At 42.9% G+C, this 13,212-nt stretch overlaps 1 protein-coding gene across 2 annotated transcripts in view; it reads left to right on the top strand.

Annotated features, from left to right (window-relative positions):
• LOC306743000 (neurobeachin-like) overlaps nt 1-13,212 on the top strand; it is a gene marked incomplete at both ends in the record, with an annotated part of 186,063 nt that overhangs the window by 59,237 nt on the left and 113,614 nt on the right. For both annotated transcript variants that reach the window (XM_079225467.1, XM_079225468.1), the window contains 5 exons: nt 802-999; nt 1,118-1,251; nt 3,429-3,537; nt 5,740-5,892; nt 7,792-7,960. In XM_079225467.1, the coding sequence (XP_079081593.1) occupies nt 802-999; nt 1,118-1,251; nt 3,429-3,537; nt 5,740-5,892; nt 7,792-7,960 (763 nt within the window). The remainder of the gene's footprint in view (nt 1-801; nt 1,000-1,117; nt 1,252-3,428; nt 3,538-5,739; nt 5,893-7,791; nt 7,961-13,212) is intronic.

The raw sequence follows: 13,212 nt of genomic DNA on the forward strand, positions 1-13,212 counted from the left end.
TCATGGCACACACTCCTTTTTTCATACCACGGCGTCTTCATGAGGATTCAGCAGTGACTGCTTGGCTTGAGATTGCTCCAGAACAGGCTAGAGTAAATGACTGGTTGAAGTAATGCAGATAAACAATCATCTGTCCCGGGTCCTCCTGATAATTGTACTCTGCAGTAGAACGTGAAGATTGTCATCAAACAACGTCCCCACACAGATCAAAATGGAAGGCTACAGCTTTAACATTCAAAGTAAAAAATGAAATGAAATTGACTGAAAACATATTTGCAACATATACTTACAAATAGCATATGTCATATTTCATGAGACATAAAGATAAAAACATTAAAATGTCTGCCCTGCAAAAGAAACATCTATTATTGTTACATGTTATGCCTATTTTATTGAAAATGGAACCACTGTCCCTTCTGTCTTATTGTCTTACACCTCTAATGAAGCTTTTCTTAAGCAAGGTAACTTCGTACTGCAGCTTAATTTCGCTATGTGCCCTGACACAAACCTGTGCTTTGTTGTTAAGAACAGTTTGCATCCCTAAAACGCAAATACATTTGCTTTGTGCTGGTGGTTGCAGCATTGCAGAATCGATCAGATTTTATTTTTTACTGTAATACACTCAATTCCAAGAAAGAAATCTTGACCTCTAGAAATGTGTGGTTGCGAATACAAAAAGCAAAAGTTATCATTAAAAGATAACACCTAGGAGACATCGATGGGTCTGCATGTGCAGGAAGGAGCAACTCAATCTCTCCGTCTCCCTCACTCATTTATTTGTTCTCTCTTTCTTTTCCCTAGAGCACATTTAAGTTCAAGTCAGAGAGTGATATCCACTTAGCAGAGCATCACAAGCAGGTGTTGTATGATGCTAAGTTGGCCAGCTCCATCGCCTTCACCTATAACGCCAAGGCCACCGACGCCCAGCTCTGCCTCGAGTCCTCGCCCAAAGAAAATGCCTCCATCTTTGTCCACTCACCACACGCGCTCATGCTACAGGTCAGTTGCTTTATCCAAGCAAGATATACCCTAAATATCGATTCATTAATTTCTGTTGCACTCATTTTAAAATGGCAATACAGAGTTCTGTTTTGTTTGGTTTGTGTTATCTGCACAGGATGTGAAAGCCACAGTGACTCACTCCATCCACAGTGCCATCCATTCCATCGGTGGGATCCAGGTGCTCTTCCCGCTCTTCGCTCAGCTGGACTACCATCAGCTGAACGACAGCCAGGTGGAACCCTCTGTATGGTAAGAAGTATACATGTTGTTACTCTACAAAATCATTTCACTTCTTGGATGTCTGAGTTGATGCCTTAGAAATTGTGCACGTGAAATTGTCAGTGACAGAAGCTCAGTTGTGAATGTTTTTAATCTTTAAATCCTGAACCCTTTTAGACTTGTGAATGAGTGCATTTTGCAGATTTTATTTTATAAATATGTAAGTATCTATATTATCAGCATCTTGTAATTGTAATGTCATAGACTAATTATTATCCCTATTTTGGTGGTGTTGTGGTTGCAGGCAGTACAATTAAAGTCAGAAATAGAGTAGGCAATCTGTATTACATCAAGTACTTATTTCTGCTTTGTACTGTATTTTTCCTTCTGTATCTTAGTCAATATTTACACCGATACCAATATTTCCATGGTAATCCACTGCCTGCTTACAATACCAGCAGATTTCCAGCTTTCATTATTATCTGTACTCTCTGGTTCAAGACTCCTCTCATCCCTGCCATCCTGAGCTGGTCAGTCCAGCACTTCCCCGCTGTGCCCTGTATGGAGCCTGAGCTCTGCTGTAATCCAACGACAGCAGTGGCCACACAGCAAGCACAAACCTGTGATGCCTAAAGCTCACTGCCTCTGTAGTTTCCTTTCATCTCTGCTCTCTGTCCCTCTTTCTCCCTCGCTAGCATGTCGAGGGCCTTTCCCCATCGCACTGTCACTCTCCCCAACACAGTTTGTCCTTGCCTTGGCTTTAAGATTGAGCTTTTGAAACAATTCACTCTATAATGTCCATGAATCTGGTTACCAGCAGCCCCCTGGAATATTAAAACCAACCTATTTTTAGGCCTCTGCTCAAAAGTTGCATACCCAAACTAAAAAGGGTTATCTCAGCAACCACTAGGGCTATTTGAATAATTTCGGTGTTATAATAAAAGCCTACACATGTGAGATTTTGTTCAGATGTGTGAATATCAGTCTATATGTTACTGGTTAAGAGTAAATGAAGATGACACACAGCAAAAATGAAAAGGTTTCAGGTCCGCCGAGAAAAAAAGCACTTTCTGGATGATTATTTCTTTGAAATGATGGAGCTGTAAGGTCTGACTATAACCCACATCATAGCACAATATGTGAACATTCTCTCTGCAAAGGTTGACTTTGATAAAGTGAAGCAGCATTTAGGCAAGGTCTCCAAAATCAGCATTTGCGCACATTTGACATTTGAATTTATTCATGTACCAAACCATATATTTTCACTTGTATATTACTTTTATGTATTGGGGTTCAATGCATCCAAATAGTTTGGGCTTTTTTTTCAGAAAACAAGCTATGATTTAAAGTTTTATGTAACAATCGCTCATTCTCCCCCCCTGGTTTTTAAAAGGTTAAAAACATTCCTTTTCCTTGTTATATTAATCTGTGCCACGTTGAATTCCAAATTGGAATGAAGCTGTGTTTGCAGTAAGGGATCATAGGCTAAACCAAGAGCACAGAGTTGACTGCCACCCACGTTTGTACGTTGTCTCCTTTGCTCAATTATAGCCAAGTTGGAGCCTACTGCTCCAAATGCAAAGAGCAACTGCAAACTGACAACGTAGACAAACAGACGCAGTTTGAAGGTCACATTCGACTGTATGAGTTTGAATGCATGTGTTTGTGCAGCATCTATGGTCCAGCCTGCACAAGAGTGATTGTGGCCTTGCGATTGTTGCGCTAGAGCGAAGGCCACTAGAGGATGTGAGGGAAAGCCGATTAAGAAGTGTCAGCAAGCAACACTGTTGCTCAGCCAAAGGCTTCAGCTGAAAAGCCCTCCAACAAAGAAAAAAAATGTCTTCATTGCACTGCTTTGCCCCAATGAACCTGTTTCCCCCCACACCCACATATATACATACACACCCTGTTACAACTCACCCCCCAGACCACTCTGTCCCGAGAAAACCCAGCAAGCCCAGGCTTTCTTTTGAACTGAAGAGGGATGAAAGCGGTGAGCTAGAGTCCCCAGCTGATTGCTGACATCCTCTGAAAATGACCTTGTTTTTTAATTTTTTTTCTTCCTGCCACACTGTCTGCTCATGCTGCTGTAATCTATAGAAGTCCTTCACCCGTTCGTGTGTGTGTGTGCGTGTGCGTGTGCGTGTGTGTGTGTGTGTGTGTGTGTGTTGTATCCTTGTGTGAGATGTTGTGTTCTTGTTTTGCAGTGCCACTCTCCTGGCCTTCCTGGTTGAGCTGCTCAAGAGCTCTGTGGCCATGCAGGAGCAGATGCTGGGAGGAAAGGGCTTTTTGGTGATTGGATACCTGCTAGAGAAGGTATGGTAAAGCCTCCTTTACATATTGCTACTGTTTCCTCACCTGAGTGACACAGCAGTTCTCAGGAACTTTGCCATTTTCTAAATTGACTCATTTCAGCTGACCCATACAGAAACCGTCTTGTTGACACTTTTTCTCTCTGAACATTATACTATAGACTAATAGTCTGGGAACAGGCTACTCATCAAAGCATCTTTTTTCTCACTTTGAACTCGCATGAATATGTCCAACTCTTCATTTCCGTCTCCAGTGAAATGATACATGGGAAATGATACACTGATGTGCAGAGTTTTGACAAGTGCTTTTGAAACTCCCCACCATCGAGGTCTTGTCTGCACTCTCCAAGCCTTGTCAACAATCTGATCTTCCAATGCCTGTAGCAGAGTCCTGACTGTGTCTTTGAACTAAACAGAGCCGGAGGAAGAACAACACAAGACTGCTTCTCTTCCCCTTTCACTCCCTTGGTTTCTCTCTTTCCCCATCAATCTTTATTTACCCATTTTGTGATGCAGATCTAGCAGCTTGCCGGCCTCCCCAGAGTGCTTGCTCTTTTAGAGCACTGAGAAATGACTCCACTTTGTCACTCAGTGACTTGCCTGCCTGCTGGCTTCAGCTGCTGTTAACTAACAGCCAGGTAGAGTCGACACCTGAGAGCTGCGTTTTTATTTTTTTTCCTTGCTTCCTTCCCGCTGCCAGGTTTCACACTTCCGCGTATCGCACCATCTGTTTGTGATCTGTTAATGCCACACCTTCCCTTCTCCCCGTGCCTTCATTTTCCCCACTCTCCTGCCCCCACCAAGTCCCCACCTGTGCAGAGAACAGGTGCCAGACAGGAGCGGGAAGAATATTCGTCAAAGTGAAATACTCTGCAAAGTCAAGCTTATATAACTTGCCTGAATTTGTTTGAAACAATTGTTTTTGCCTCCGTGCTGGTGAAAGCTGTGCCTGGAGGCATTATGTCTTCAGGATATCTGTCTGTCCAACTGCCCAGTCTATTCTTGTGAATACGATATCTCTGGAACGAAATTTCTTCAAATTTCCCACAAACGTGAACTTCGACTCAGGGAGGAACTGATTAGAATTTAGATGGTCAAAAGTCACTGTGACATCACAAAACAGACATGCTGCTAATTATGACAATTTCACACAAATATCTAATAGAATGAAATGATAAACTTCCTGCTACATAACATAAGTAAAATAATAGACTGCACATGAGAGGTGGACGTGGTTATCATGACGTCACTCATTGGTTTGTGTAATGCCGTTTTGAAGCCTCGAGTTCGGCGACTGTTCCGCCTCCTACTTGGATTACGGCTGTGCATGTTGGCTTTTTGCAACCAATGAACGTAAATTATCATATTTGGAATGCGGAGGAGTGACGTAGAGACGCCGTATATCAATCACAGTCAGCCCGCCCTAAAGCATACTCCTCTTTGTGGTCTATTTTACCCAACATTTACTAAATGAACATCATGCTGTATTGAAGAAGACTTGAAACCAGCGATTGAGACTATAGTCATGTTCACAATGTTTACTGATGTAATTATCAATTACTGATTGATAATTACTGAGGTAATTATTATTAGTGAGAAGTGAGATTATTAGTGAGAAGTAGTCATTTTCTCGTAGACTTCCATACAATTGGACTTCTTTTTGCAACCAGAGGAGTTGCCCCCTGCTGGCTAGTAGAGAGAATGTACTTCCGCATTTGCGTCACTCGGCAGAGCGCCAGAGGTTGCACATGAACACATGAAACCAAGTGATCCCTTGGGGAAGAACTTAATTATTTCAACAGTTGCTTTTTTCAGAATACTTTTAATGTATTGTATGTTTTCAATATGTATATACCAAAAAATGCATGCCGTATTTAAATGGCTTGCAGTAGAAACATTTAACAAGACGTGAAAAACAACAACAGCGTTTTCCTTTTCAAATTTGGAAACTGCAAACCGTTACTTAAATCGTGATCAGGCTTCATTCAACCCAAAATGACCCACTTTGTGTTACGGATGTTGCTTTTGTGTGTGACACCAATGTTTTCTTCTATGGGTACTGCAAAGAGACATTCATTGAACAGTTATGAATGGGAGATGCGCTCCACAATGCAGTCCATATCAAGAAGGATAAATACATGCTTACAGCAGAATAGGCTTGTCAATGTTATTATTATTTAACATGCCTTTGTACTTCTCCCTACAGTCATCACGTGAACACATCTCCAGGGCTGTATTAGAGCAATTCCTCTCTTTTGCAAAGTATCTGGACGGTCTGACACACGGGGCACCGCTGCTAAAGCAACTGTGTGACCACATCCTGTTCAATGCTGCCATCTGGATCCACACCCCTGCCAAGGTGAGCTCCTGCAGGTAATGCCCATCCATGAAGGGACAGGCGACTTGCAAATGAGCTGAAGTGGATGTATATCAGGAGCTTTTAACCACAGAAGGCTCTCATTGCTTCTGTAAAGACGAGAAAGGAAACAAGTCTTTTTCACACTGGTGTCAGATTCCACATGGCACCCAAGTAGAGGTCAAATGTGATTGCAGATGGATATTTTTCCCAAAATTGCAACTCATATTAATGAGCCAAATGCAAAAGTTAGTTGACTCAGTTGAGTTATTATGAGAATATTATGCAGTTTTACCCCTTGATCATTTGTATTTTGGGCACAACAGACATCGACCAAACCCAGTGGCGGCTGGTGTCAATTTTTTTTGGTAGGGCCATCTAATCAATTTGTATGATTCAATGCAAAAAAAGGGTATCACGCATTACTACTTTGCAGTTAAATGTTTAACATTTATTCCAACACTTTGACATAATAAGGACATCTTATTCATACAATTCAGTATATTAATATATATTATGTTGCATACCCCTCCGAAAGATAGTCCTGCACTTGACTGATGATTTCAAATGTATTGATAAATTCCCAAAACCAACGTAAGAACTGTGTACAAAGGCACAAAAATTCTAATTATGTGTTTGCTTACTCCTCGTTTGCATTAAACGCACGCACACACACGCGCCAATTCCCTGGAAACACACAGTTATTACAACTTTAACTAACCGTGTGCCTCTTCCGCGGAGTGCTAATACCGTTACTGTCTAATTACTTCTAATTTGTATAAAAAGACCATATTTTCCATAGCTTTTGACATACAATGAGACTTCCTTTTTTATCGTCGCGGGCAGTCTTCAAAATAAAAGCATCTCATCTTAACGCATGTAAAACACATGCAACAAAAACACATGCAACAAAAACAACAACCAAGCCAAGTATGTTTTAAATGTTCCAGACTCGTCGTCCCCCTCCTCCCCACACAGTTTTTTAAATAATGACCCATGAAAAAACGGGATGAGGTATATCAAAGGAGCTGAGTTTGTGTGGCAAATACATTTGCCTCAGGAATGCTGCTTCTGGGCCAAGCCATGAATAAATAAAAGGAGGAAATAAATACAAAGTGTCTGGAGGCCTGCCTGCGACAGTCCTCCAAAATAGAGCATAAAGAGAGAGGGAGAAGAAATGCGAGAAACACTGAGGTAATGAAGTGGGTTAGAACACTTTTAGTTCCATCGGCACATAGAACTACACATAGAACTACACTACTCTCTCCCTTAGGACATGCCACAAAGTCCCAGTTCCTCTGTCCCAACCCTCAAGCTGCACGGGGTAAAGAGAGCCAGCTGTGTGAATGATGGCAGCATGCAATATGCATATATTGCATGGCCTTACTGACCTTGACCTAATAGACAAATACGATTTTGCAAGTGCATTTTACTTTCCCGTTCTTATTGAAATTAGATTACCAGCCTGGTGTTCCCTTATCTGCAGTGTTTAATTTCAGTAGCCTCAAACCATTTCACATAATGCTCATACTGTAACCACGCAACGGTCTTTCATCAAGACTCACATTTTATTCGTTAATATCCTATAATTTATGACATATGGGAAAAAGCCCTCAGTATTTCTAGCTGGAATGGCTGTGGTGGAATTAAGGATTCTTGTCAGGTCTTTTGCTAATTACAGAGGACATGCTAATCATCACTGAACAGAGTGGAGCTGTGCGATTTATGAAATTGAGCAATTTAGGGTCAGTGGCCATCCCTACCATACACCTGCAAGGATAATAGGCTCAGCTGGTGCAATCCACTACAGTACAATGTCTTTGTTAGTCTAAAATGTTTAAGGTTCAGGGGATTAATTACACTGTGCATTTAATAACATGTATATATGTGTTCCCACTCCAGGTACAGCTCTCTCTGTACACCTACCTTTCTGCAGAGTTCATTGGCACGGCAACCATCTACAACACGATTCGTCGCGTGGGCACAGTGCTTCAGCTCATGCACACGCTAAAGTACTACCACTGGGCCATCAACCCCGCAGACAGCAGTGGCATCACGCCAAAGGGTCTCGGTGAGCATATTTATTATTTGAATTTTTCTTTTCAGCAAACTAGGTTTATTCGCTTATTTCTCGCAGTGGAATATGATTTGGGTTGTTTTTATATACACTGTATTCCATCCATCTCATTCAAGTTCAGTGTTTTGGAAAGGAAATCACTGGGAGTAAACCAATCATTGTGTACAGTCAACATCCTGATATCAAAGTGTCTTCAGCAGCTCCCCCACATTTAAAATGACTCATCTCCACATGGAAGCGCTTGCCTGTCAGCTGTTAGGACCGTGGCCATCACTGCAGATGACAGTGAGGCAGACACGCCACATCAATACTGTCATTCCACGAGGAGACTTGGTGTGGGTGTCAGGCCTCTGAAATCTGGGCCAGTAGTATGACTGGCATCCTCTCTCTATGAAACAACCATACTTCACAGAGCAGGCTGGAAGTGAAAGTGTCCTTGAACTGTCATTTCCTTTTTGCTGCTGAAACTGTCTGTCGCAGTATGGGGTTGGTTAACAATGGTACGGAGAGCTCAGTTTATGCCGCACCGATGCCTAATGAAATCTGATCCCTGATGGTTGATATCTATGATTGTGGGATTGCCTCCACAGGGCCCTCGACATGCAGCTAACAGTGCTAACAGCTTGAGCAGTGCAAACAACGGCAATAGCGCCAACAGTGCTAACTTGGGCTGGGACGGAGTTATGAGCTTTAACCGCTGTATGAGTGGCGGTAATTAGCCAGCGGGTTGATAAACCCACACGGCCGAACTTGACAACGTTTATGTAATTCTTCTCATACAGTCATTAGGGGTTTTCTTTTCACCCGTCGACATTTTTAGCACCATTAATAATTGTCTCTCAAGTGAACATCCTATTTATGAACTCCAAGATAAAAACAAATTCTCCCCAGTATTGTCAGTTGGCTGAATGTTGCAGCATTTTAGCCTATTTTTATGCCCCGCCAAAGCACTTGGCCTACATTCTTTATCTTCTCAAGCTGGGAGTGATCCTAATTGATTTCCTACTAATAGTGGTAGGGACTTTGAGACCGAGGTTGGCTGGGATAATATGGGCACATGCATCTGAATCCAACGGTTCCTCACTCATTTTTACAGATTTTAGTTTGTTCCTTGTCTCGTTCACCTCCACGGTGAAGTGTCCCTTCTTATGCTGTGCGAGGACACTTAACAAGACGAAAGCTCAACCTATCCAGAGCTCATGTTCTCGGACAATGAGCTATATTTAGCTTGGATGACAGCTGAACTCTTCGCTTGACTTTATTTCTGTCACGTCCACTACGTTGGACACTCTTGGCAGAGCTTTCACTACTGTTGAATAATAGATTTTGATGTCGGAATCACTTGTTTGTGAAATCTGTTTCTGTGTAGCCTCAGGCTCTGTCATATTTATGTTGTGCTTTTTCTAGGCGCATCAAAAGACAGAGTAATATTCTGATTTGTCAGAGACGTCAACAGGGGTTGTCAGGGTTAATACAACCGGATGTGCTATTGTGTTCTTTCCGCGATTCTTGCATTTTGTTCACACTACACGAGAAAAGTTGCACAGTAATAATGAGTGCAAATGTTGATATGTCTGTTAGTGTGCTATGTGGGCCTACCACCTGCAAGGCTAGATGTCTGGGTTGGGGGCCAGGTGAACGCAGGATCCAACAATGGATCATGACAACTTTAAGAGGGTTACAAAAATAAGTGGAGAAACAAATGCAAAAAACAGAACTCAGTCCTCTGTGGTTATGGGATAGCACTCTATATATTATGTTTTTATTGTTAAGAAATGCATATTGTAAAAAGCTTAGGTAAGAATAACTGCTCAACAAAACGGTGAACACAAAGACCGGTGCTCCAAGGCTGTGATGAAGAGACTTGATGGAATACACACCAACAGACATCTTTTCATAGTTTTTGATTGCAAAGAGCTGCACAAATACACATATTGGACTCCATATTTTACTACCTATACCCATTCTTATCCTTCAACAAGCTTTATAGTTAAGCCTTACCTGATGTTGCCCTCTAAAAAAAAAAAAAAAAAACTGTATATGTAGTGCTGACTGTTGAAGTCTTTGAAAATTACCCACAGCAGTGATCCATTTAAAAATATATTCATATTTTCACTGGCCGTCAGTCTCCAGAGTGGGGTCTGGTTCCACTTATCTGCGTGTGATTTGCCAGGTCAGTTTTTTCCTCTGTTCTTCTAAACTGAGAAATGACCAAACAAAGGAGGGAGAGAGTCAAGCAGATAATGAAGTGTTCAATTAGAGGGACACAGAGAACACATGAAAAAAATGCAGCTCCTCCAGCAATTCACTCGGTTTCTGGAAGTGCCTCTTTTCTTTTTTCCTCTGGTCTTAAAGAGTGCTATCAAATTAAAGCCATGTATCATCCAGTTATACACATACTCACTACAGGTACTCGCAGCAAGATGCCCATTGCTATACTTCTTCCAGTCTGTGACATGTGCCCACAAGCCAACACATAATCTGTCTCAATCTCTATCACTTTCTCTTTGTCTCAGCCCTGCCTCTGTTTTACTAAATAATGAGATGATGTGCAGCAAAGCTGTTGGCCAGTCGCCATGTTCAATTCAAACTGGTTCTGTCGTGTTCCAATTACAAGAGAGATCACCAGTGACAGACATGGAGGTGCTCCAGATTAATAATCTCATCAAACCTTGCAGGGGATTTTTATGTGTGTTCATTGTGATTAATGAATCTCATGTAAGACACAATCGACCGATTACAGGTAACAAGAACGGTTTTGCACATTCTTTCAGCACTGACTTGCTTCAGATGTACACATTTAGAGAAATCCACACAGATGGATACAAAAGCTATGAGAGGCAATTAAGAAAATAAATTCAGTAGATCCAGTCTGTTCTAAATTGTTTTCGCTCACTTGGCCAGGATAATTTTTTGAAGTTTCTCTTTTTTCCATCTGTGAAACAGGTGGGGAAGTTTTAATTTCTCCATGCACATATATACACACACACACACAAGTTTTGCAACTCCAAGAACCACCATGCCGTAGTGTCCTTGGCTGTTGACATCCAGTTTAATGGTGCATGTTCCTTTACCAGGGTGAATCCTCTGCCCAGGAGGTAATATCACAGCTTGGTTAGGGCCCATTTAATTGCCAGACATTCCTTCTCTACAGTTGAATAGTTAATTTCGTGTTTTAGCAATTTATGGATAATATAGGTCACTGGGTGTTCATCCCCTCCCATAATCTGCGACAGCACCCACCCCTGATCCTGAGGCATCTGCATAGACGACGAACGGGTCCCAAAGTTTGGTGTACTCAACACTGGCTCGGTGCATAAGGCCTTCTGAAGGGTTGCAAACGCTTCGTCTGCTTCGGCACTCCGGGGGTGCATGTGTGGGTGGCTGCTCTTTGTCATTTTGTGTAAGGGGCCTGCAATGGTAGCAAAGTGAGGGATAAAACATTGATTACAGCCCATCGGACCCAGGAACGTTTTTACTTGCTGGCTTAGGCCAGGTGGTGATGGCTTCCACCTTCCGGAGTTGGGGCTTTACACTGCCTCTCCCAATAGTGTAGCTGAGGTACTGTGCCTCTTCTAGACAAAAAGGTGGCACTATTTGGGATTGGCAGTCAGGCCAGTGTGCTGTAGGCTTCCCAAGACCACTCTCAAGTGGCCTACGTCACATCGTCCAAGTAGGCAGCTGCATACTCACGATGAGGTCGGAGCACCTGGACCATCATCCTCTGGAAGGTGGCTGGTGCTCCATGGACCCCGAAGGGCAGGACTTTGTAGTGATACAGACCTTCCGGGGTAGCAAAGGCAGTCTTTTCCATTGCTCAGGGAACCTGCCAGTAACCCTTGGTGAGATCCAGAGTGGAAACAAACCGGGCGTTCGATCAAGTCATCTACTCTCGGCATATAGTAGGCATCAAATTTAAGAGATTTCATTAGCTTTCCTAAAGTCATTACAGAATCTATCAGTGCCATCTAGTTTGAGTCAGAACAATTGGGGTGGACCAGGCACTATGCGACTCTTCTATAACCCCCCCGCCCCCATTTCCAACATTTTTCTCACCTCTTTTTTGATAGTGTCCCTTTTTGCCTGTGGGATGCAATAAGGCCAAAGACTCACCTTCTTTCCTGGCTCGGTGATTATGTTGTGCTGAATCACATTAAGTTCAAGGATGGGTTTTCTGACCAGGTAGGTCAGAAAACACATCCTTGAACTGGCTGATCAGTTCCACCATGTCTTGGTCGGTGGGTTGATCCCAACTGGGGGCCTAGAGTTACCTGTGAAGGGACCGGATCTGGGACTTAAACAGTTAACGCTGGCATCGGAACATCGTCAGAGGCATGCCATTTTTTCAAGAGACTTATGTGATCAATTTTACAGGGTTTCCTTCTCCCAGGTTGTCTCACTTTATAGTTGACCTCACTCACCCTCTCAATCACTTCATAGGGTCCATGCCACTTGTCCAGGAACTTGCTGTTGGAACCAGGACCAAGACAAACTCACCAGGCTGGAACTCCCGCAATTGAGCGCGTCGTGCTTGCTGCATACACTCCCGCACTAGGGGCCATATTTTAACCATCCTCTTCTGCATCTGGTCAATGTGGCGGAAACAACAGTCAACATACTCTATCACGGCGCGGTGGGGTGATGGCTGTTGTTCCCAGGCTTCTTTAGCCAGATCCAGCATGCCCCTGGGTCTCTGGTTAAAACGTTCTACAAGGCCATCCGTCTGTGGGTGGTACACAGAGGTTCTTATTTGGCTCACCTTTAACAGCTTGCACATCTCCTTCATTACCCGAGACATGAAGCAGCTCCCCATGCCAGTTAGGACCTCTTTCACAATGCCTACTCTGCTAAAGAGGAACAGTTCTCTGGCAACTGCCTTAGCACTTGCGGTGCATAATAGGACTGCCTCTGGGTAGCATAGTCCATGATGTACTAGTAAATATCTTATTGTGGAAAACAATTAGCAATTTTTTTTACATATTATAACGGTTGGGGAAACACTGCACTCTCTGGAAGGGAAACTCAATTAAGGGTAATGGGATCAAGGGATTATGCTAGTGTACCTTTGGAGCCGTCTTCTGGCACTCCAATCCTGGACCACACTCTTCACCCCTGGCCAGTAGAAGCGCCCCAGGATTCTGTCGTAGGTCTTCTCTACTCCCAGATGAGCGCCCAACAGCTGTGAATGGGCTAGGTACAACACTTTCGGAACTAGCAACTGTTAAATGACAAATTTCCCAAACTTA

This window comes from Taurulus bubalis (assembly GCF_910589615.1).
Source record: "Taurulus bubalis genome assembly, chromosome: 10".
Classification (NCBI taxonomy): Eukaryota; Metazoa; Chordata; class Actinopteri; order Perciformes; family Cottidae; genus Taurulus; species Taurulus bubalis.